We start from the raw sequence: 26,502 nt of genomic DNA, 5'->3' as shown, positions 1-26,502 counted from the left end.
TAAAGCTTTACAAATATTCTGGAGTAATTTTCTTTTTATTTACATGTGTTTCTCCCTAGCTTAAAGCATTTTTTGGCTCTGTGAGCGCACACAGACATATATCTAAGCAAAACAAGATTTCTGTTTGCTTTTGCTTCATGCAGTCTGCCTAGTTGTAAAGTGTTTTTCAAGGCTGTGTTGTAAACCTTGCTGATTCTGCAGCACGCACAGGCTTTCCTGGGAATTGGAAGGCGATGAGAGCCATCCCAAAGTTCTTTGGGGAATTTAGTTTGTACTGTGTGTATACAGCATCTCTCACAGTGGGATCCTGTGGGTGAGCAGAGCTTCTTGTGTGTTAAAAGAATGCAAATAATTGAACAACAACAATGACCAAGTGTGTGTTGTACGACCAGTTTGTGGTAAGAGGAAGTGAGATTTTGGCAGATGGGGGTTTTTTTGTTGTTTTTTTGTTTTTTTTTTTTAAGATGAGTCCTTATCTGTTAATCTTACAGTCATATGTTAGAAGAAGCATGAAGGCAATGGAAACAGTTACAGTTTTTGAAAAACATGCACTAGAAAGAGCAATAATATAAACATTATATTAATTATAATATTTTATATTATTAATAATATAATGTAAAATATAAAAATATGATTATTAGAAGTTGGTAAGGGGCGTTATTTTGATAAAAATTAGCCTTGAAAGTTACATTTAAAGAAATGTGTAGGCACGGAGATCTTAGAAGACATCTGCACTGCAAATTGAAGGAATATTATAAACAAAATAGCTTTTCTTATCTAGAATCTCCCTACCTGTACGTGTTTCTTGGAGACCTCCACAACAGGACGTTCATGCAGAGAAAGAAAGAAACAAAAAAGACTATGCCAAAACCCATTACAAGTCTGCTCAACATCTCCCCCTTTACTGCCAGCCTACTGGCAATAAGAGGAGTCACAGTCTACTTCCATTTTGCTGCTTGACCTGTGGTTAAACAAAAATAATCAGTATGGCTTAATGTTGAATAAATAAATATTGAATTGCTTCTAAAATTATTGGGACATTTGAATAATTTTTGGGGGTTGAGGACAAATAAGGATGAATGTGAGGAGCTTACTGTGTAATGTCTCAGTTCAAGAAGTTTTTTAGGTATGTATGTAACTGTAGACAAATTGAAAACAATGGGTGAGCGTCAAGAGTTAAACACATGCTTAAATATTCTCCTGAACTGAGGCTTAAGCACCCAATAAATCTGCAGTGATCTTGTAGTACAGATATGTCATGTCAACACTCCCTTACTAACTTTAGTGAAGTGTTATGGGTACATCTGCCGCTTCTAGTGAAAAATAGGCAGGATTTGAAGTGATAGTTGTTGCTGCAGGAGTTTTCTGTAATAGCTGCCAAATGGGAGGGAGGAGGGAAAGACAGCAGTGGAGGAAGTAGTAACCTTCCCGTTTCAAGAAAAGAAACAAATCAATCAGTAGCTATATGCAGAGAACTGGAGAACCTGCCTAACATCTGTCAGATGCAAAAACTGACACGCTGCAGCAGAATCTGCTTTATAACCAAGCATTGTGGGTGTTCTGCTTTCAGAGAGGTATTCAGAGAGCTATATGGAGTTCTTTACATGGTACAAAGGTGGGATATCAGCGGTAGTGCATCCCTACATAAACTTGAAGCAGTACCTTAGCAATAAGTATAAACAGGGCTTTATATCTTTCATATTCTTTTCTTAAGATCCTGTGTCTGGATTACTACAAGTTATGTGACACTTTGACATAAGGGGACCTCTTTCAGCAGGAGTAAATGGTTTAGAGGGAGGTCTCAGTGGCATACAGAAATTGCCCAGCTCATGGTAGCGTGCAGAAACACCCCTTTAACCTCAGGAGCTCCCTGAGAAGTGTAACACCCTGGAATGGGGCTGCCCACTAAGTGAATCCCACAGTTTCTGGGGTCTGCTGAGAGGGAGATGTTTTGTTGTAAAGGTAACTATTTTGATTTTGGCTAGTGGGAATGAAAAGATGAATGAAAATACTCCTAGGTTCTTTTGGAACAGAAAAATTTGGGGCGCAAAGTAGGGTCTCTTAGTTTCCTGCCTCTAACTGTAGGAACCTAACCAAAATGCACTGAAGTCTCAGCAGTCTTTCTATAGGGGCAGTGATCTAAACAATATTGTAAGACAGGTAAGTGAATCACAGCGTGCTGATTCCTAGTTCTCACCCTTTGCTCATCAACCTGATTGCAGCTCTCTAATGAGTAGCAAGAGTTGAGCACCCAGAAGTAAAGTGACAAAGGGTACTCTGAGCCACGCAGACTTGTAGCAATACATGCAGTGTCAAACATGCTGTGATGAACACTGGCTTAGTAGACAACATCTATGCATCTTGAATGAAAGCCTGATTGATGGCCACCCGATCTCAACAGAGCAAGGTTTTGCCTAATACTTTGGGCTAAGTATGAGCCAGCAGTGTGCCCAGATGGCCAAGAAGGCCAACAGTGTCCTGGCTTGTATCAGGAATAGTGTGGCCAGCAGGATTGTTCCCCTGTACTCGGCGCTGGTGAGGCTGCACCTGGAATACTGTGTCCAGTTTTGGGCCCCTCAGTACAAGAAAGACATTGAGGTGCTGGAGCGTGTCCAGAGATGGGCAACAAAGCTGGTGAAGTGTCTGGAGCACAGACCTTATGAGGAGCAGCTGAGGGAACTGGGGTTGTTTAGCCTGGAGAAGAGGAGGCTGAGGGGAGACCTTATCGCTCTCTACAACTGCCTGAAAGGAGGTTGTAGTGAGGTGGGTGTTGGTCTCTTCTCCCACGTAGTTAGCGATAGGACGAGAGGAAATGGGCTCAAGCTGCGTCAGGGGAGGTTTAGGTTGGATATTAGGATATTAGGAAAAATTTCTTCACGGAAAGGGTAGTCAAGCATTGGAACAGGCTGCCCAGAGAGGTGGTGGAGTCACCATCCCTGGAAGTGTTCAAAAAACAGGTAGATGTGGCACTTCAGGGCATGGTTTAGTCTAGTCTACCCTTGATTGGTTTAGTGTGGACTTGGTAGTGTAGGTTAATGGTTGGACTGGATGATCTTAAAGGTCTTTTCCAACCTAAACAATTCTATGATTCTAAGTAAAGGTATTTGCTTTCTTGAAGGTTTTGTGCAACAAGCTGTCACAATACCTTCATTTTGATATTGCTATGAAGATATTGTTATGCAAGGGAATGGCAGAGTTTCAAAAGGCAGGGTGATATAAGTATTAATCTGTAAGTTTGAAAATAAGTATGCAATTCTTGCCCTTTTCAAAAACTTGTTTAAAAATCATGCATAATGAAAAAGAGCCAGATAGCTCTATAATGTGAATAAGCAGCGACAATATAAAATATCTTGTACCCATCACATTTAATTGTTTTTGAATCACAAGCAAAGTACATTTGGGAAGAGCCCTTCTGCTTTTTATGGTGGGCCACTTACTGTTTCTGTCTCCTTCTGCTAATACTCTTAGGTAACTTACTTTGATAGGGTCTCTTGACAATTCATGCATCTACCTTTGTTTTAGAGGCATGCAGTGTTGAGTTGCAGCCAGATGGTCTAGACAGATGATAAAAAAGTATGAAATGATACACCAGAGCACTTATCTCCTGCTGCCCTGTCACACTGAACAAACACTTAATGAATCTGAAATTGTAATAGCTAAAAATATGTACTGCAGTACAATGGACTTACACATCCCTCTGGGATTTAATTGTCTTTTAAGTATGGCTTCTGCAGAAAAGTTTCCTTTTGTTGTCCATTTTTGGACAAATTCCTAGTGAGTTGGTGACAGTGAGCTGGGCAAAGAATATAATTATTTATTCTGTTAGGAATTTCGTAGCTCTTATTCTGGAAATTGCCCATAAAAATTAGACTGTTCTTCCGTGTAGTTTGTTATTCACCAAATAATTTCTGTTGACATCCTTATTGGATGGAATGCTTGCCAGCAATTCATTTTGAGATCTTGCAATTCAAAACTTGAAGTGTTTGATGAGACACAGGGTGCGTGTTAACCTTCTGCCTTTGTCTTTTAGAACATTGCCCTTAGAATCAGATTTCTAGTGTACAATTACAAGTTCAGTATTTACTTTCTTAGAACATTCTGTAATCATTCATACTTGCCGTACATTTGCTGGGATGTTTGCAGAAAGCAATGTAGAAAGGGCACAGACATACATATCATGAATGTCTTTAGAACTCTGAATAAATATTCATCAAATATATTCTGCACTTTTCATTCTGCTCCTCGTGATATTAGATGTTAGCAAAGCTAATGTCAAAGCATCAGAGGTGTGACAAATCTTCAGAAATAGTGCTGAAATCATGATAGGTAGAGTTAAAAAGTACACAGAGCAGAAAAGGCAGTAGATTTTGTCTGAAAAACCTTTGTAAAGTAAACATCTTGGAATTCTGTTCTCCTCCTTTGCGGGTGAGAAATCTGACTTGATGATGCTGGAATTTGAGCCCAGGGCTGTGGAGGACAGCTTTGGTAGATCTCTAAATCTCCAATCAGATCTTACTGCTCACATCCCATCTGGTTTGTATTTTAGAAGAGATCACTTTCGTAACAGCTAGCCTATTGTACTGTGATGCTGCAAAGTAACACAGAGGCTGTTGCAATATATTGTGGAAGATATTTTTTTTAGCCATTAATAAAGCTTTCCAATTTTGATGAATTTGTAGAATGCTTAGATTCACTAATGCAAAAGGGTTATAGGTTAAATCCATGTCTACTGTAAGATTTATTCACTCAATTACATTTTTCCCAAAAGGGTTTCATCACTGTACAAGGTAATGCATGAATGTACCCAGTCTTTCTTTTTAGCTTGAATACACTTTCAGGACTTTTGGATCCCAGCAGCAATAAATCCTAGACCATATTTTTCCTTGAAAGTTAATCAAGGGTAGAGGGCTTCCTTTTATGCAGCTGTGAGTATGTAACAACACATGTGCCCCTACACGTGCATGCACTGACAGGAATTGCGTCAGTGTTGTCACAGCTATTAGTTCTGCTGCAATGACCACAAATTTACCAGTAATAACAAGAAGAATAATTAATCCCCCCCCCTCAACAACAACAAAATTTAAGAAATTTTGTAATGAGGAACAAAATTTTTGTTGGTGCATGAGCATGGACAGTATTGTGAAGTTAGTCAAGTCTGAATTTGGCAATTTCTGTGTATCTATGTGTAATCAAGAAGAATGAGTTTTCCTGCTTTTCTAGGTCGACACATGTAGGTGTCAACTTGAGTGCTGAAAGGCTACAATGCAGATTTCAGTTGTCAGCTGCAACGTATTACTTTTGTTTTTTTAAGGTACTTGATACCTGGAATCAGAAAGAGGAATTTTGCAAATGTTCTTTGACCATCCCATTTAAAACAACCCTTCAAAGAAGTCAGACGTGATGAGGTTTTTCCATCCTTTTTTTTCTGGCTTTATTCTGTAAAAAATCTTGAACTTAAAAAGTCAACTTTATCACTGTTTTGAAGGTGTGATCTGTGGGTCTCTTCCCACAAGGTGCTGAGTATTTTGTTTCAGCTGAGCAGGTTATGTCACCCTGTGCATGGCAAAATCCTACGCGTGTGAGTAGTCCTCTGCTCATTTTGAGAATCTTTCCCTGACCTGATGTTTTTTGTGGTTTTGCTATGCAGGGTGGCATACCTGGGAAGTCAGAAACAGGTTCATAAGTATTGCTCCTTACCTGTTGTAATTGGCTTTAGTGAGGTTGCAGTAGTTCACAGCAATGATGAATTTGCTATTCAGAATGTTTCCTAGAATATATGGGACATAGGTGTCTATTCCCACATACAGACTGACCATCTCACATCTGGATTTCCTGGCCTCCTGGGTCAGGTTCTATCTCCTAGGAGCTAGGTAGTGAGAAAAAGAGAAATCCAAGGCAGCTACTACATTTTCTGGCTCGGGTTTTCTGCTTAGCAGCTCTACAAGATGAGGATGCAGTGTAGAAGGATTATAGGAAATTATGGTTGTTAGTATACTTTTTAGTTACTCCTGATTTCAAGAGGTTTGCTGCTTCCAGGCAGCACAAATTGCAAAAAGGAAAGGTTACTTAGCAGACATCCTCTGGGGTGAACTTTCTAATCAATAGCAGTTTTAATTTATATGAGAATTAACTAATGGGACACTTTAAACAGCATTACTTACTTTCAGTTTATCATTTCCATGTCCATTTTGTTCTGAACAGAATGATCCTCAGACAATATGGGAAGGACTGCAGCAAGTTACAAAATGTTTCTCTTAGCTTCCTCTCACATACGTAGTGGCTGGTTCCTGAGTTTGATTAATATTTTCTGTTCAATTAGTGAAGCGATGGCATTTATATGGAGGTTTTGTGATGCTATGGGTTTTAAGTTGTTTGAAGTTCCCTCTAAGCTGCATTTTATGATTCTAAAAATGCCACTTGTGAGCTCCTTAAAATGCTTCTATTGTTCCTTGTTCCCTAATGTGTTTGTTGTAGATTGCAACCAGATTGTGTTTTAAGGCAAGCCAAGAGTATCCCTCAACAGTCCTTTATGCCTTGTTGCATCCATCATGTGTAGAACAGTTTCTCCCTCAATTGCCAGGAGCACTGGAAGCACAGTTGTCAGGATTTAAAGTGAATGAAGAGCAACTTGACAGGCAGAAATGATGTTTCCCATATGAGCAAACATCCATTCATAATTTCTGGGAAATCTTGGGGTTGTTTGAGCCAAAACATGAACATGCCTCAGCGCGAACAACATGCAGTGAGTGCACACTGACACCGAGAATCCTTTGGTCGGCTCAACAAACACGCAGAAAAGCCTTTCACTCTTGAGTATTTCTGTAATTATGGTCACCAAGATGGTTTCACTTAACATTCATGCTATCATGTGTTATTTCTAACTCACAAGTGATTGGATAGTCCGCTGTTTTATCAAAGTATGAGGGTCCTGCAGGTTTCAAGAACTCATGTGCCAAGGATTACTGGCTCTGCTCTTCGTATTATAGCTGCTGCCCTTCATACTGATAGGAGGTTTTTGTGGTTTTGTGTAAAATGCTTCCATGTTCTTCCTAGAAAGCAAAATCAGAGCTACGCTGCTGAGGTCAGCCATCACACCACATGAAAAACAAATGGCAAATAAACAGTGGCCAGCTGTCTTCCAGACTTTACTCTTGTGGCTTTTCATGAGAGCAAGGGGAAGTACAAACTGCTGTTGAGGATTTGTCTAATTTGCCTGGGATACCTATGCCGTGTAAAGTAAAATGCTGTTGAAATGCATGAATACATTTACATGAGCCCTCTGTATTTTGAAAGCAGACTGAGGTGATTTCAGATTAACATCTTCATCGAAAGCCATTGCCAGACAAAAGCATAGTACTCAAAAAGCAACCCTTGATGAAATAAGGCCTATTTATGTATGAATGTTTGCCATAGTCTCTGTCACCATAGTAACTGAGGCCCAGATTCACAAAATCATCTAATTCCCACTTAAGCACCTGAGTATCTCTGAAGTTCTGGGCCTACATGTTTCCCAAGTAAATATGAACTCACTATACGGGCCTTTTATGAATTGCAAGAAATTATCTTCACCTTTTTTTTTCTTCCCCCTTGAGCAAGACAGTTCTGGCTACGGGTGTAATGATTTTTTGTAGTCAGGCCATCAGTCATACTGTGGAAATACGTTGAAGAGGTGATCTAAAAGGTTATGCTGGAAATGGTCAGTTTCTGAGCTTCTGGACACGCGGGATCGGAGTACTTCATCACTGCTATGGGTCTGTTTTATGTAGCTGACTCCTTTTGACATGAAAGCATTTTGTCTTTGTCCATCTCCTTTCACCTCGTATTTTGCAATTCTTCCAGAGTAACAGGATAATATTAAAGAGTCAGCAGTACATATGTGATCACTGGTATAGCTATCTTTGCGGTTGATATGTTTCAAGATTAGGATCATGGCTTTGTTTCAGAGCAGGAATTGGAGTAGGAACCATCAGATGGATCTCAGCATTGGGAAGATGTCTGCCAAGTCACACATCCTACCGAGGAGGCAGGCAGCTATACTCTTTTACAGGCTCTGGTGTATCCATTGTCTGATAACCATAAAAAACAGTGATTGAGTCTAGATGTGTCAGACATGTGAGTCCTTAAACTTCAGAAAGAAGATGGTGGAAGAAGATTGCTAGTCATGTGGGAGTGTTGGGGACCGGCACACTCTGTCGCAACTGCTGGGCTTTGATCCCCAGCACAGCTCAGGAATGGACTTGCTTGGAGCCTGCATAGAGAAGCCCCCAGTACACCGGAGTTGCACAGGCTCACCTACACAACTGCTCTCTTACTGCCTCTCAAACCTGCCTTACCCCCAGGCAATACCACCCCAAAGTAAAAATGCAAAGACTAAATAAGTAATGGAAGATTCAATAAGTAATGAGCATATGTCTGTGCTTGACTCCTGCGCCACAGAATAAGCCTAACTGTTGCTGGATAGTGTGAGAAATGCTAGGTTATGCTTTTGAAGCTATGCACTTTACTGAAGTTGCTTGCATTTTACAATCAAAAATACCAGACAACGTGCAAATAAGTCAAACTTACTGGTTTTGATGGCAAATCCATTTTGTAAGTGGGTTGTAGACAGTTACTGGTTGTCACACGTCCATTCTCTGGCACCAAGAGGGAAAAGAGATTGACTAGGGTCAATGGACAGATTGTTGTCTGGGGTATGTCACATACTGTTTCAGAAAAAAAATTTGCTGTAGTTTTTTAACTGGTTGCAAAACCACTACAAAAAAAAACCCAAACCACCATAGCTGGAGAGATCATGGAAGTACACAGTTTAAAGGCCAAAGCTGTTCTAGAAACAAATTCCATTAAAGAAAAGTTAAACAAAGAATAATGTTAAAAAAACATTGGAAACGTTGGTATGTTATTTTTACAAAAAAAGAAAAAAAGAAAAAAAGAATAAAAAAGTCTAGCTTATGAAGTTGTTTTTAACACCTTAAAGAATGTTTAATTTCCTATCTGAGGTTACTTAGAAGGTTAAGCACTGTAAAAACTTGAGAGTGTGGAACTGTCAGAACACCTAAGTGTGCTTTTTTTTCTTATCTTTTTTTTCTGAAACGGCCTTTACAAGTTTATACTTGTTATACTGCTGGAAAATAGCCAGCTGTCATGCTCCACTTTCCAAGAATCAGAAAACAAAGCGAAGTAACTTCTGACCAGTTACCAGCAAATATCCCTAGGGTAGGTAGGCAGGCCTCATGCCAGTGATGCTTGCTGGCATCAGCAGAATTAATTAGACACTGCAACACTGAGGAACGAATGTCTCCGGCAGGAGCTCAGAACATGTGGAAAGGTTAGAGATCAGGACTCAGCGAGTAAGATTGGAAAGAGGTATGATTGTGCTCCAAAGATACTGAAGCTGAGGTTAAGCTGGATAAGAGTGTCTGCGTATGATGCACAAGGCATTTGGCAGGTAATGGAAGGAATCGGACGTGTCCAGGGTGAGACATCTCAGCCTGAAGTAGACTTCTAGCTTAGGTCAGATGAGCTGCCCGCTGTAGAGTCTCTGGCTCTTCAGTGACTCTAAAGGGTGATGTGCTCTGGTGTGCACAGTGTAGATGTCTTAAGGTGATAGGAATTTCCGTACGCACACCGTCTAATTTGTTGGTGTAGCCTGTGAATAGGATAGTACACGTATTACTGGTAGAAATCATATCTCTGGCTGGTGCTGTGCTGTCTTGAGTGTTCACCATTGAAGTCAATCTTGCTGCATTCTTTGTTTCTATTCAGTGGATGTCTAAATAAAAACTTTATGGTGTCTGCTAGGTAAGAGGAGTTTGGAAAGAAACAATACAGTGACCTTAGCTGTTTGGTGTATCTTACGAAGAAAATACTGTGAAGAAGACATCTCATGCTGAACATGCTAGACAGCAACTGAGGCGATGTGCTAGTCCATGTACAACATCTTCCTATGCTTGGTTTTAATTTAATATCTTTGTGGTGACTCCTAAGATTTGCTGCAAAAATACTTTCAACTTTAATACATGAATGATTTACAAACTGATTCAGATTAGTTTGTAGTTTTCTATTTGGCAACTAGCTTGTGCAAATACAGTTTGGAATGGTTTGTTTGTGAGCTGTTTGCTGTTTATGGCTAGTCCTCCTTAAATGGTTGCCTAAAATACGGATTATTTTTTCCATTTCCTTCCTGGTTGACTTGAATAGCAGGTGGTGAATTTTCATTTGAAGAATGTATGGTATAAATTTGCAGAGTCATTTGTGTCCTCATTAATGAAAATACTGGGATTCATGAGTGTCTTTACAAATCTTTGCAGTTGTTCAAGCACCAGCGTAAACGGACCTGGCTGATCTTACTCACAAAAAATATCCACAAAGTGTTTCTAAAATCATGTAGCTATTGATCTTCCCTCTCTACACAGAAAAATAACTATTTAATTTCAAGGGAAACAGTTACCCAGGGGTTTCTGTCACATCTAGAAAGTTACAGGAGTTATAGGCTTCTGTCAGTGAGAGGAGTTATATTTGTGTGTTAGAACAAACTGTACCAACAGGTAGCCTGCAGTGTCGGATTTTATGGTTTTCATGATTCCTTCCCACTGTTTTGCTCTTCTGGTTATATGCGGTGCCATAATACCACCCTAAATTTTAGTTTTCTCTGTCAGTATGCCTGGTGTGACATTGAACACCTTCTGGATGTTCACTTTGTAATGAGGGTCCACACCTTTCGGTCAGGTTGTGTGCTTCTCATAGGCTTTGTTCATCAAAGCATATTTTCCTGCTGGAAGACATTTTGTAGCCATTAAAGAGCTCCTGCTCTTCTAAAGATGATGTGCGAGGGAAACTGCAGGTATTCTGCTGTGCTGCCAGCTTTGCAGAATTGGAGAGGGGATTTATTTGGTGAAGACCAACTATAAGCCTCTGTAAGCAAACGGGTATTTCCACAGTGTGTCTCCAGTGAATCGGGCAGCGCCTAGAAGAATAAATGTAGCTGATTATAATGCTTCAATTCAGATGGCTGAGCATGAATGCCTAAAGAAAGTAATGCTTTCAGATAGGAAGAGAGGGATTTTTCCATCACCTACCTATGACAAGTGGAGCTTATGAGGTGCATTCCAGCTACACGTTTCATACATTCAGAGAGCTAATTTCAGTGTTGCCATAAGCAGCTGTAGTGTAAATGGGTGAGATCCTAATCACTCTCCAGAAAGCAGAAATGGGAGGAAGCTGGGTTCAAAATGAGTGCCTTTCGAGTACGATGGTCAGAAAACAAGTTTATGTGGATGTAACCAGTGAGGATAAACAGAGCAGTGTGTGCCTATTTCACAGTTAGCATGTGCTCTGAAAGGTTTAATTTTGTGTGCTGTCAGTATGAGGGGAAACTGAAACAGAAAAGGGGACTGAGCAAACTTTGTGAGAGAAGTATAAAGGATTATTTATGCCAGTGCTGTTCCTTATGCAGGTATTAATCCATGGACAAATCCTTCAATTTGGTGGACCTCTGCTGGCTTATCCACACAGGTCACAGAGATGATACGGCATAGATTTCTGTTGAAAACATTGCTTTAAAAGAAAAAACCCAAACCTTTACAAGGGCTTTTTTCATTAAATTAATGTTTTGCTGGAGGAAGACAGCCTTGGTAAATTTTTTGTCTGCTTAAATACATTTGATTCTTAAAAATATTCATAGATTTCCATTTTCTTTTGTTTGGATTGGGAACTGACGAAGAGAATATAACTCAGTGCTGTGACATACTGGATTGCAAAGACCTTGTCTTTACAAATTAAGATATAAAACGTTTCCTACCAAGAAGGCTTGGCTTTTTACTTTGTTAAACCAGAGCATTGCTCTTGTGGATATAGCTGCAACTAGTTAAGCTAAGCTGTCACTTCTGTCACTGAGAGAAGTTAAGGAAAATTTGGGTTGTATGTTAAGCAGTGTGTGCTTTACCATATCCTTCTGCATTGGCTTAAATGAGGATACCCACATCTTCTGTTTCTTTTTTCTTCGTATACATAGAGAGACAAACATGGACAGAAGAACTACTGCTGCACATTAAGTTGAGCCTAAAAGCAGGGTGCGGGTCCTGCTGTCTGTAACAACCACAGCAGTTTACAAGACCTCAGGATCCCTCACTAAAGTTGATGGGAGTTTTTCAACTGACTGCTTTGATAGCTGGAGCTGACCCTTAATTAATAAATAAGGAAGGTTAAAATGCTCTTACCCAGAAATGTAGATGCAGTTACTTTCTATACTTCTCACTTGCACTTGTGTGTGGAAAGGATTAAAACACCAGTTATGAAAAGTGTTACCTTCTAACATTAAAAAAAAAAAATCTAAATCAATATAAAATATTTTGACTCAAGTAATTTTTTAATTTTGTTTTAATTGCTATTTGTACAAAACCTATTCCTTAAACAACAGTATGTTACATCTTTTCAGAGTTTCTATAGAGCAGAAAACAGTGTGGTGAAATTTCTGAGGCTCAAGCTAAGCATCTCTCAGTACAAGTCTAAACTAGATTTGTGCTCCTGGGTAGCATGACGATGGAAAAATTTTATAATAAGAAATAATTTTTATATGTAAATGTGCAGCTGAAAAGGAGCCTTTTTAAAGTACTACCTGAGCTTGTACTGTTGAATAGATAACTATGCTTCTGTCTTCAAATCTGAATCTCTTGTTACAATGGCAATACTTAAATTTTTAAAAGGGGTCTTTCTTAGCTAAATCAGCTACTGGCTGGAAAATCAGTGTACTGACAATATTTATGAAAGCTCATATACAATCTAAAGAAAAATGTGAATACAAATATAAAACGTGAAAATCACAAACTTCTTGGCCATATTTTGATCTTGCCAACTAGAAATTTAAATGTTCGCACCAATTAGAATTAAAGTGTGGAAGGACCCAAACCTAGCAACGTAAGTTTCTGTGCAGCTTTTTGCAGGTGTTTGCAAAATGGTAAATTTGAAGAGAGTGGAGAAACTGATACAAAGCATATTTTAGAAATATTTAAAGCCTAGAAGCATGGAAGAAAAGCCATGTAAATCAGCTGAATATTGGGAGGCTGTAATGCAAATGGTATAGTATGGACATCTGCACCTTTGCAGGAGCACTGCTGCTGATCTGCTGCTGAGAGCCACAGAGAGCTGGTGGAGAGGAGGAACATGGGGTTTCTTGCATGAGGTAATAGCAGCCAGGCCGTACCTTTGGAGGGTGTCCCTTTCATCTAACTGTGGGTGACACTGTGTACCTAAGGTAGCTGAACAAATCGGTAGCCTTTCCCTTCTGCAGAGCTGCCAGTGGCAATGTGAAATGTCTAGTTCTAATTAAACTATTAATTCAGGCTGTTGGATTAGATAAGTTAGATAATACGACTACTCCCTCAAAATATATGACTTGATTATAGATATCTTTAAATATAAAGCCTGTTATTAATTATGTGGCTTTTAAATGTATAAAATGAAACAACAAGCATGGTTGCAAATTAATTGACTTTCCCTACCAGTGTTTACTTTAGAGTAGTAAGGCATTTTGACTCAACTGCAGTCATGAAGATACAAAACTCTTACGGCAACTTTTTAAAAGGATTAAACACCAGCTAACAGAGAGGTCTCAGAATACAAGTGTGCACAGGGAAGTGTGGTCGAATGAGGGTGTTTTCAGTGGCTTCTCCCTGGACTGGCTTCTTGGCCATGTGTTATTGACCTCCTTGTGTTGTGATCTGCGTGCTTTTGGGGAGGTAAGGGGAGGGGAAGAAGGGACAGTGGGTCATGGTAAGTTTTTGATCTACTGCAAAGATAGAACATGCAGCTTCCTCCCCCATCATGCTAGATTGAAAGCAAGGTATTGGGTCAAGGTTCTTGGTCTTTATGCCGTCTTCCCTGTGATGGCACAGCTGTATCAGTATGTTTAATGAAACAATTATCCTCTTAGTCATTTCTTCCAAAGAGTCCTTTGAAAAGTAGAAATTTGTAATACTGTAAAATACTACTGCTGTTTGCAGTTATAGTAGATCAAGCTATCAGTTTTCTACTGCAAGTCTTTAGTCCTGGTGCCAACAACCACCTTATATATGGCTATAAATCTTCCAGGGGTGTAATAAAGGTGAACTGCATTTCACTGTAATGGGGTATGTCTTACATGAAGACAGAGAGCATTAGGAATTCCATGTATAATAGCCAGTGCTTCCCAATATTCATGTGTCGTGGTTTAGCCCCAGCCAGCAACTCAGCACCACGCAGCCGCTCGCTCACTCCCCCTACCCCGATGGGATGGGGGAGAGAATCGGAGGAGTGAGAGTGAGAAACACTCCTGGGTTGAGATAAGAACAGCTTAATAATTGGAATAAAGTAAAATAGTAATGATAATAACAACAACACAATAATGATAATATCCAAAGCAAGTGATGCACAATGCAATTGCTCACCACCCGCCAACCGATACCCAGACAGTTCCCAAGCACCCCCAGTTTATATACTGAGCATGACGCCATATGGTATGGAATAGCCCTTTGGTCAGTTTGGATCAACTGTCTCGGTTGTGCCCCCTCTCAGTTTCTTGTGCACCTGGCAGAGCATGGGAATGTGAAAAAAGTCCTTGATTAGCATAAGCAGGACTTAGCAATAACTAAAACATCAGTGTGTTACCAATGTTATTCTCAAACCCAATCCAAAACACAGCACTATGCCAGCTACTAGGAAGAAAATTAACTCTATCCCAGCCGAAACCAGGACATCATGTCAAAACAGAGGATGTAGTACTGTGGGCTGTAGAAGTCATTCAGATGTATCGCAGTTTTCTGTCCCTAAATACTCTGATTTTATCATAGCAGTGCTGGTCTAGTTCAGGAATTTGTGGTATTCATTTTGTAAACCTTATTCTGAGGTTCTCGCAGCTCTTCTGCTCTGCGCATCAGAAGTCATTCTGGAGAAGGGAATTCCTTTAACTCAGTTGATACTGCTTTATGTATTTATTTTCCTTTTTTAATATTAGAAATACTTCAGCCAAAATGTAAGTCTGACTTTGAAAATTCTACCTCTTTTGCAAGTACTGGAATCATAGCAATTTTCTAAGACATTTAGAGACCCAAATACAAATAGGTACCTAATGAGTTTCACAAAAGAACCTATTTCCTATTGAAGTCAATTAGAAATGTAACTTGGTGGTTTCTCTAGCTTTAGGAACTTAAATACCTTTAAAAAAATGGTTCTAATTCATTTGGGCACTTTTCAAAATTTTACCCTAAATCTTGATTGAGTCAATTTCTGGTACTGAACTGAACGATAAATGCGTAAGTGTTATCTCATGGATTTTATTTCAGAACTGTTCAGCTGTTTCTGAATTTGATTTAAAACTAAACATAGTTACAATACTACCAAACGTAGTTAAAATACTACCAATGTGCATGAGCTTTGTCTCTATCATTTATGAATTAAACATAGAGCTGTCACTATTTGTGAGCCTAAGCAACCCACAATAATATTTATTGTTTTATGAAGTTGTGAAAATGTTTAATAAAAGTACTCACTGGCTCTGATATTCATAGTTGGACAACAGCATCCCATTATTAAATCCCAGTCCACCATTCCTGCATCCCAGGTATTGTCATTTTACAGTGTCTTTTGGTCAAACTAAGTGCTGCAGTAAAAGAGTACAATTCCTGGGTAGAACTGCAGGTTGTTATTCCTGAGCAAGATCTGGCATTTTGCCTAGCTGTGTCTCACCTCCCACTCAGCCTGTGTGGCACAAAGAGGCTGACTGGGGAGGAGAGCAGAGAAAGCGTAGAAAGTAGGAAAGGAGCAGCTTGATAAGAGTCTTCAGCGTGCTTTTTGTTCCTGCTCATCAGCTTGCTTTTATGAAGAGGCATTATGTATTAAGAATTTGCTCCTGTCACCTAGCTTTTTAACTCAAAAGGTATTCTGTGTGTGCATATACTCATGAATACATAACTCGTCCTAGTGCTCACAGAGGTAAAAACAAAGAAAGCTTCATACTTCGGTGTTGCTGATTTTTTTTCTTGGAATTGCACAACCTTTTTATAATTTGTTTTTATATTAGTTAGTGTAATGATTCCAAGACCTATACAATATGACTGTAGTGCATACAAAAATAAGCTACATACAAAATTATGTCCATAACCACAAAGACATGGCCTCCTTACTAACCCACATTCTGCCATTCCTTTCCCCTAGAAACAAGAGCCTAATGCTGTCCCACCCTCTCCTTGAAGAAGAAGTTAGGATTCTTGCTTGCCCTGTGTTCCACCTTTTCTATATCTAGGTGAATGCAAGGAAAGAAGAATAAAGGCAGAATGATGTCAGGACTGAAATTCAGGGCATGTCTCTGAGCAGTAACCCTACAGCTAGCTTAAATTCAAGAGCGGCTGCTGCCTGGGTTGAGGGTTTCAGGTTCCTTCAGTCAGGTGTCCTGTACGACACACACGCGTGTTTCAAGCTGTAATGCAGGTGGTGTTGGGAAAGGCTCTACAGCTCGCTGCAGGGGAAGAGGAGTGGATGTGATTCAGTGACCAGAGAGAGCAGGTCACAGCGATGAATGAGGCAGGCTGTCGGTTCAGTACCCGATACAAAAACTTCTGTGACTGTCCCCAACTTCATCCCTAACATGGTTTCCAAAGCCTACTGGAGAAGTCTGGTTTCTCTGAACACAGCCTTTAAAAACTATGTCCAGAGCTGTGAATGCTTGCAGCAACTATCTCCTGGCAGATAGATCTATTTCAGAAAGATCCTTATGAATTCTTTCACACGGTTTCTCAGAATGTTTAAAGCTTAAGTCCATGACCTGCTGATGTCCTTCATAAAAGCTGAAATTCTTTCTTCATTTCCAGAAGACATAAAATACCTACCACCTGCCTCAGATTTCAAAAATTTAAGTTCTGAAGAAACTCAAGTATCATTTGGGCCTGTGAATCCATTTGTTGTATCCTGTACTTCCCAGTACAATAAGACTTTCCTTCAACTGAGAAAAGTATTAATAGTATCATTTCAGTGGGCCTTTGCAGGGTGTTTTTTAGTCCTAATCATCAAAGTCATTGCAATTGTTTCTTTTCCAGTGTTTAATCTTTGATTGCTGCACCCCACACACCCAGCTTTACCACCCTTTGCCTGGAGCATTTGTGTTTCAGACTGGACACACGGAACTTTAGGGCATTTCTCTCTGCTGCCCTATGGCTCCGAAAATTTTAGCTTGAATTTGTCATGTAACCTTTTATACAACTTCCATTTACATGCAACTGTGTCTTCAGTTTCTGCCTGTTGTAGTAAGGGAAACTCCTGTTATATAAAACATGCAAACTTTTAATGATACACACTGGGAACCAGAGTTCATAGACTCTCCAAATGCTGGTCTGTACCTTGGAATTACACAGATCAGAGTGCCAGCTGCTTGGAGCGCACTGATACGTTATGTCGCTCACACTCTGCAGCAGGAGAGATGCACTGAGAAACCCTGTTGCATCTTACTTTCCTTGAAAACCAGACAGCATTGCTGAGCAGCAACTTACGCTCTGGTTCAATTTTGTTTGCTCTGCTCCACTCACTGAAGCTGGTGACTCTTAGATGGTTGTTACATTTCCTGTTAACATTAGTAGGAGTTTTATAGAAGTTAATTCAGAGAAAGTTTGTCAGGTGAAAAAGGTAAGAAAGGTGACTGAATTGAAGCTGTTCCTCAGCCTCTGAAAAGACCCATCTTGCACACTGCAGAACTTGCTTCTGATTTAGGCTATCTTTGCAGATTACAGAGGTTACAGCCTTATGTGCATACGGCACATAGGAAACATATGTTGCTTCTTGCTGTCTTCTGTTTCTGTTGTTAATAATATAAGCAAGGAGCAAAGCTGTATGCTAAGGTTTCCCTGTTGAATTCTGTGACCCTAAATTGGGATGCCCAGCATTTAAGTAGATTATTTTTTTTGACTGAAAGATAGCCTGTCTGCACCAAATACTTTGTAAACTAAAACCCCTACTAGTTTGCAAATAAAATTGGTTCTCTCAAGGACAGCGTAATTTTAGTCATATGCACACTTGATTCTGATCCCACTGAGGGACCAGACTGGTCCTCAGACCCAGGCAGAATTGGCTTCTATCCTTAAAAACACAGCCACATTGGAAAGAGTCTCTTGTGGGCAAAATGATTTGGGTTACACTTGTTGAAGTTTGTTGTGCTATTTGGCAAAACCCGTGTACTTCTGTTCATATCAGGTGTCAAGAGTGGAAGAATTTATGCTGAGGAAAAACAAAATATATCACACAGCAATAAAATAGAAAATTAAGGAAATAACTGGATCTTTTCTTTCCATTTTTCAGAATATTGCAACACTTTCACACTACTGCTGAAGATTACACCATCATTTTCACATCTGGATGCACAGCTGCACTTAAACTGGTAGCAGAAGCATTTCCTTGGATACCTGAAGGCACAAAGCAACCCAGCAGTCGATTTTGTTACCTAACTGACAGCCACACATCTGTGGTGGGTATGAGAGGGATAACTGCCTCAATGAATGTCTTGTCTGTTCCAATAAAACCAAAGGAAATCTTGTTATCAGAAAAAAACAGGTTACCAGCTGAAGAACAAAACTGCACGACACCTCATCTTTTCTCTTATCCAGCTCAGAGCAATTTTTCTGGTACCAAGTATCCCCTTTCATGGATACAGGACATAAAATCTGGAAAACTCTGCCCCATCAAAATACCAGGGAAGTGGTTTGTTCTACTAGATGCAGCTTCGTATGTGAGCAGTTCTCCATTAGACTTGGGAGTTCACCAAGCCGATTTTATCCCCATTTCATTCTATAAAATCTTTGGATTCCCGACTGGTTTAGGAGCGTTATTGGTAAACAACCGGATTGCCCCCCTCTTGAGGAAAACTTATTTCGGAGGTGGAACTGCAGCTGCCTACCTTGCAGGAGAGGATTTTTATTTCCCAAGGAAATCTATAGCAGAAAGGTAAGGCTTTGTTTAACAAAACAGGGTTTTTTGCTGATACTGTTCGCATCAGACAAATGTCTTAGGGTTGGCGCATGCACTAGGCTGTGACACCTGTGCTTCTTTATGCAGTTGGATAGGTATTTCACATCTAACTGTTTTCTTCTTAGTATTTTTTTTCCTATCTAAAAAACATAATCTGAAATAACTACCTTCCTTCCCTGATCTAGTTTGTCACAACTGGTAAAAATATAAGGCTTCGTTCAGTGACATAAAGGTCAGTCCATGCATTTTTTAATTTATATTTAAGGTACTTCAGTGGAACGCTGATTTGTTTTTGAAGGTCTGCACTTGAAGCAGCCAGGCCAAGGTTGATCGCACAGTATGACCTTGAAATTAGAAAGTAAGGTCCATGTATTTCACTGGCAAGGTGGCATGTTTTACTCTGAAGAGAAGCTTTATCAGAATAATAAGTGCAGTAAGATAAATTACCTAGGACAAATATTTGTAGCACTCTTATTCCCTGACTGAGGTTCTGGAGAAGCTGTGAAGCTCTCCTACAGGAAATAGAGGACACCTAAAGGAAGTCAAACGTACACACAGAAGGAAATGCAGGGCAATGGATACGCTTCCTGAGTCCCTTAACATATTGAAACACCACCTTAGCAATGCTTGGTCTCTCTGCCTCTCTCCCTCATGCCAGCAACAGCTTACATAAATGCAGTAAAGAGTCTTCCTTCCTGTCTTGCATCCAATATATCTGCACAAAGGAAATGCTTGAGGTCAGCATTTAATATTAAATTATAGTCCTTGGAAGAGGCTAGAGGTGAAAAGGGGAAATGATAAAAAAAGCCATTCATGCCTTGCATTTGCTTATGCATATGTATTCAGCCGCACAATGTCCTGCATCTCTCATGATGTAAATGTCTGACCTTTGTCACTGTACATGTAGTAATGCATAGTGATGCTTCATGTGTGTGCACCTCTTCTAGGTGTGTGCTCTGAGTGCTGCTGTGGGGTTTTGGTTCTGGACTGGTAAATGCAGAGGCTGACAGCATTGGCCTGGCTCTCTTGCCGTATAAGGCCATGCATTATTTCTGAAATTGAAATTGATACGGTGAACATCCAGTTAACCTTTTAATTTAGAAATAAAAACAACAGGGAAACACTGGTGTTCTGATGGCTTTGAAGTGTAGCACTCACTGAAAGTCAGGATGAAAGGGCATAAAAATCATGGGATCCTAGGGTGCTCCTGTGTCACCTGCAAGCCAAGTAGAAAACCTGCTTTAATTTGACCTGGGCAGGCTCTAATTTCTGAGTGGCTTTTCTAGAGGTAATTGACACACGACTCCTGAGATTGCATAGCAGATAAAAATATCTGACGTGCATTTTAGTTCTCAATTCTGCTTTTATACTTTTTTTAATTAAGATGGGAAAGGTATGTGGGAATCTTGAGGGGAGCTCTGTCTCTGGTATCTTTTTCAGGAGTTTTCAGAGGTTGACTAATTATAAGCCTTTCAGGTATCTGAGGCTCCCACTGCTTTCAAGGGTTTTTTAACTGGATCGGAAGAAGGGCCTGCTTTAACCTTTTTCTACTACAGAGTTATAAACAAAGGAATTTGTCCAATTTGATTTCTCAGTCAGGCTGGGTACAGAGTGTCTAATCTTGGTATGAGTGAGCATAACTCAAGTAATCAAATCTGACAGCTGGATACCCAGGCATGTGATACTATTTCCCATTATACACCAAAGTGTCACACAGACAGTCTGAGTTAATTGTGTATAGGTAAATATTTACATTTGTCCTCATCTAATCGTTTGGTTATTATTTGAAAACCTAATATTTAAAAGTTCATGTTTAGAGCATTATTGATGCTGTCCATAACCCCTAGTGAACTGTGGAGACTTAAAGTCCTACCAGGAGAGGCTTGAAGTTTTCCAAGATAGATCAGGAATGAGGATAACCACTTCTTTGAAAAAATAAAAGCAACAGCATTGAAATTCTCAATCAATGTCCTCCAAGCTATTTCATCCAATTTTTTTTTTCTTTCAGATGTTACAGGGTTTTGCTTTGTTATGTTTTTAAAGTGTTTTCCTGATAATAAAATACAGAGATAGAGCAGTTAGGAACAGAACTACTACACTTCAAATGAAATGGCAGGCCACCGTGGCGAAAGCTAATATGATTACCTTATCTGTGGGCCATGTTTCCATTTCTTTGCTGGTGACTGAAACACCTGGATCATTATTTCTTGTATAAACAGCAACTCTAGCCAGGTTTTTTTCCCTGCTAGATTGCAGTAAGGAGCCTCCATCCTTGGAGGTATCCAAACCCAACTGGAGAAGGCCCTGAGCAACCTGCTCCAGCTGCATATCCTTTGGGCAGGAGGTTGGACTGGAGATCCCCAGGGGTCCCTTCCAGCCTCTGTGCTGCTGTGATTGATTCTGTGCACCTCTACCGAGCTCCATCTGCATTCTCTCTTTAGGCATGTCTTTGTGATTTCAAAAGGTTCATTTCTTAATTTTTTTTTTTTAAAAAAGCTTGTTTACAGTGCTGGATTAACATTGGGATTGAATACATGAAACGTAATTTCATGTGGTAATTCATAAGGAAACCTGAACTCTAACAAATACCATTGGAAAAGTGGATTAGAATACATGTATCTGAATACCGTTAGCAGATGGTATTCCCCATCCACACATAATCAAAGTGCAGTGTACTAAGGAAATAGCTTTATCTAAGCCAAGGTGAAACTTGAGTGGATATGTGTAATGAGAGGGTGTTTATTCATTTTTCCTTCCCAGGTCTGTCAAATGGTTACCTTTTGTCTTAATGGATACAGCTTTTGCTAGTACTTTATTTTGTTCTTCTTGCTATATAAATTACTCTATCGCAGACTCTTTTACAGTCCTTTAATACCCTTAAATCATTTCCACATTTTCCCATTTCATGGAAGTAGCCAGTCTTCCTATCTCAACTTTTAAAATCATGTTTATTGTATTTTCATCCTTGTATCAAACAGCTTGACAAATTATTATTATCATTCACAAATCTAACCTCATTTCCCATTTTCTTTTCCGCACAGCATGAGATAATAAAATAATATGATTATGTACAGCAAGAATTCAGCGATAAAATATTCATCATCTGCCCTATTTTTCTTTTGTATCTGGGAGTGCTATTCAGAATCTGATCACCCTGGAATTTATGACTAAGGGAAAAGAAGCTGTTGTGTTATCTGTAAATTGGATATCTGCATCTTAGTCTACCTATGTGAAATATCTAGTGCATTAGCTGTTGTGTGTTTTTCATTTCCAAATGCATTTTCAAAAGCTTTGGAAATCCAGATGACATGACTTTGTCCCTGATGAGTTTTAGTGGCTCTTGCCTCTGCTGCTTGAATGATAAAGCCCTGGGGGTGCAAGTGAAAAATACTGGTGCCCAAGTTATCTTTTCCTCCATGATACCAGTTGAAGAAAAGGTTGCAGCCAGAAATAGATGGATAATGCACATCAACTTCTGGCTTCATTGCTGGTGCTGTTGTGAGGGTTTTGGCTTTTATGACAACAGGACATTCTTTGATGACTATAACCTGTTAGGGAGGGATGGGATCCACCTGTCTAGAAGAGGCAAGGGAATCTTTGGCAGCAGGCTGGCCAACTTAGTGAGGCGGGCTTTAAACTGAAGGACTTGTGGGGTCCAAAGTGGCAATTCTCATGTCATTGCATCCAACTGGGGGAATAAGCCAAGCCAACCAGAGCAGCAACAAGCTGCCTCCCAAGATGAGAACCAGAAAACCAACCACCTCAAGGATGTGTATGGCTATGGTGGATCCTCTTGCACCCCTCCTGGGAAACATGTATGCTCGATTACCTCTCTGAAATGCCTGTACACCAGTGTATGCAGCAGGGGGAATAAACAGCAAGAATTAGAGATCTGTGTGCGGTCGCAGGGCCATGATCTCATTGCAGTTACGGTGGGATGGCTCCCATGACTGGAATGCTGTCAAGGATGGCTATGTACTTTTTAGGAAAGACAGGCCAGCAAGGTGAGGTGGTGGAGTTGCTCTTTATGTGAGAGAGCAACTGGAATGTATCGGTCTCCGCCTAGGGGTGGATGAAGAACAAGTTGAGAGCTTATGGGTAAGAATTAAGGGGCAGGCTAATATGGGTGACATTGTTGTGGATGTTTACTACAGGCCACCTGATCAGGAAGAAGAAGTTAATGAGGCCTTCTACAGACAGCTGAAAGTAGCCTCACGATCACAGGCCCTTGTTCTCCTGGGGGACTTCAACCACCCTGATACCTGCTGGACAGACAACACAGCTAGGCACACAGTCCATGAGGTTCCTGCAGAGCACTGACAATAACTTTTTGACATAGGTGGTGGAGGAGCCAGTGAGGAGAGGTGTGCTGCTGGATCTTGTACTAACAAAGAAGGATTGTTTGGGGATGTGAAAGTTGGGGGCAGTCTTGGCTGCAGTGACCATGAGATGGTGGAGTTTAGGATCCTGCATAGAGGAAGCAGGGCAATAAGTAGGATTACAACCCTGGACTTCAAGAGAGCTAACTTTGGCCTCTTCAAGGACCTACTTGGAGGAATCCCATGGGTTAGAGCTCTAGAAGGTAGGGGGGTCCAAGAGAGCTGGTTAATATTCAAGCATCTCTTCCTCCAAGCTCAAGGTCAATGCATCCCTATGAATAAGAAATCAAGCAAAGGGGGCAGGAGACCTGCATGGATGAGCAAGGAGCTTCTGGCAAAATTGAAATGGAAGAAGGAAGTTTACAGAACGTGGAAAAAGGGACAGGCCACTTGGCAGGAATATGGGAATGCTGTCAGTATGCAGGGATGTGGTGAGGAAGGCTAAGGCACACTTGGAAGTAAATCTGGCAAGGGATATTAAGGACAACAAGAAGGGCTTCTTCAAGTACATCAGTAGCAAAAGGAAGACTAGGGAAAATGTGGGCCCACTGCTGAACAAGGTAGGTGCCCTAGTGACAGAGGATACAGAAAAGGTGGAGTCACTGAATGCCGCCTTTGATTCAGTCTTTACTGCTAAGGCTGGCCCCAGGAATCCCAGACCCTGAAGGTAGGAGAGAAAGTCTGGAGAAAGGAAGATTTTCCTTTGGTCAAGAAGGATCAGGTTAGAGATCATTTAGGCAAACTGGACACCCACAAATCCATAGGCCCCAATGGGAGGCACCCGCGAGTGCTCAGGGAGCTGGCAGATGTTATTGCTAAGCCACTCTCCATCATCTTTGAAAGGTCATGGAGAACATGAGAGGTGCCTGAGGACTGGAGGAAAGCCAATGTCACTCCAATCTTCAAAAGGGCAAGAAGGAGGACCCAGAAAACTACAGGCCACTCAGCCTCACCTCCATCCCTGGAAAGATGATGGAACAGCTCATTCTGGATGTCACCTCTAAGCACGTGGAGGAAAAGAAGGTTATCAGGAGTAGTCAACGTGGATTCATCAAGGGGGAATCATGCTTGACCAATCTGATAGCCTTTTATGATGGCATGACTGGCTGGGTAGATGAGGGGAGAGCAGTGGTTGTTGTCTACCTTCAGCAAGGCTTTTGACAGTCTCCCATAACATCCTCATAGGTAAGCTCAGGAAGTGTGGGTTAGATGAGTGGACGGTGAGATGGATTGAGAACTGGCTGAATGGCAGAGCTCAGAGGATTGTGATCAGTGGCAGAGAGTCTAGTTGGAGGCCTGTAGCTAGTGGTGTTCCCCAGGGGTCAATACCAGGTCCAGTCTTCATGAACTTATCCATCAATGACCTGGATGAAGGGACAGAATGTACCCTCAGCAAGTTTGCTGATGATACAAAACTGTGAGGAGTGGCTGATACACCAGAAGGCTGTGCTGCAATTCAGCGAGACCTGGACAGGCTGGAGAGTTGGGCAGAGAGGAACCTAAGAAAGTTCAACAAAGGCAAGTGTAGGGAGGAATAACCCCATGAACCAGTACAGGTTAGGGGTTGACCTGCTGGAATGCAGCTCTGCAGAGAAGGACCTGGAAGTCATGGTGGACAAGAAGTTAACCATCAGCCAGCAAGGTTCCCTTGCAGCCAAGAAGGCCAGTGGTATCCTGGGGTGCATTAGGAAGAGTGTGGCCAGCAGGTCAAGGGAGGTTATCCTCCCCCTCTACTCTGCCCTGGTGAGGCTACATCTGGAGTACTGTGTGCAGTTCTGGGCTCCCCAGTTGAAGAAAGACAAGGAACTACTGGAAAGAGTTCAGCGGAGGGCTACGAAGATGATTAGGGGACTGGAGCACTTCTCTTAAGAGGAAAGGCTGGGAGAGGTGGGTCTATTTAACCTGGAGGAGACTGAGAGGAGATCTTATCAATGCTTACAAATATCTTAAGGGCGGGTGTCAGGAGGATGGGGCCAGATGCTTTTCAGTTGTGCCCAGCAACAGGATAAGGGGCAACGGGCACAAACTGAAACACAGGAAATTCCCTCTGAATATAAGGAAAAATTTCTTTACTTTGAGGGTGACAGAGCACTGGAACAGGCTACCCAGAGAGATTGCAGAGTCTCCTTCTCTGGAGATATTCAAAACCTGCCCGGATGCGATCCTGCACAACCTTCTTTAGATGAACCTGCTTTAGTAGGGGGGTTGACCTAGGCGATCTCCAGAGGCCCCTTCCAATCCCAACCATTCTGTGATTCTGTGATTTGACAGCCCCAAAGCAGCACCCACACTTTTGTGGTCTATGATGCATTGTACTTAAGCAAAGCAGGTTTCTTTATTTTTGATGCTGTAGCTTTTTATTTTTGAGGTGATTCAGTGGCTGATACACATGACCTGCAGGTAAAAGGTTAGATCCCTTTTCTGCAGGAAATGTCCTTAATTAGGGTCCACCCAGGTACTACGGTGGAGAACTATGCTAGAGATCACCGGGACAACTCTGCGCATGCCTGTGCAGGTATGTGTGTAGTGACAGGGTTTGGATCCTCAGCTGCATGCTGAGTTTGTGCATGCTGAGGGGAAGGGAAGGAAGGAGTGGAAAATGGAGGCAGAAAGGTAGGGATGAGAGCTATCGCTAGGATCCCAAGAGCTGGAGACAAAATCCTGAAGCTGGGTGGTGGATATGGATCAGCTCAAGGATCCCTTAGCAAAAAGCTGGTCTTCTGCTTGAAGGTGTCTCTTTAGCATTATTGCATGTTTCTGCCAGCATAGAAAGAAAGAATATAGTGACAGGTGCTGGTTTATTCCATCAAAAATCTTAATCGTGATAAGAAATCACCTAAGGACTGGACTGTGTGTAGAAGAGCACAATACTTAATGCACATGCTCACCTTGTAGTCTAGCATATGCCAACTGACTCCACACTGAAGGGCTCTGTCCGTCTGCCCATGATTATTTTAATGTGCTAAGTGGGCTTAACTATCACCCTGTTGACTAATACTTTTTGTTCAAAGCATTTTGTTATGCTGCTTCCATGTTTCTGTGATGTTTAGCAATCTCCAAACAGTGCCACTTATGGATGAATTTCCAAATACATAAAATTCCTGAACAAACATCCTTTCAAACAGCAGTGATGACTTTCAGA

The 26,502-nt window shown here is 40.9% G+C and overlaps 1 protein-coding gene across 1 annotated transcript in view; it reads left to right on the top strand.

Moving 5' to 3' along the window:
- MOCOS (molybdenum cofactor sulfurase) overlaps positions 1-26,502 on the top strand; it is a 237,960-nt gene that overhangs the window by 72,955 nt on the left and 138,503 nt on the right. The window contains exon 4 of the mRNA XM_075705959.1: positions 18,316-18,957. Coding sequence (XP_075562074.1) covers positions 18,316-18,957 — 642 coding nt within the window. The remainder of the gene's footprint in view (positions 1-18,315; positions 18,958-26,502) is intronic.

This window comes from Pelecanus crispus, chromosome 2, assembly GCF_030463565.1.
Source record: "Pelecanus crispus isolate bPelCri1 chromosome 2, bPelCri1.pri, whole genome shotgun sequence".
NCBI classification, from domain to species: Eukaryota; Metazoa; Chordata; class Aves; order Pelecaniformes; family Pelecanidae; genus Pelecanus; species Pelecanus crispus.
The sequence above is the reverse complement of the archived record's forward strand: the minus strand, read 5'-3'. Positions and strand labels throughout refer to the sequence as shown.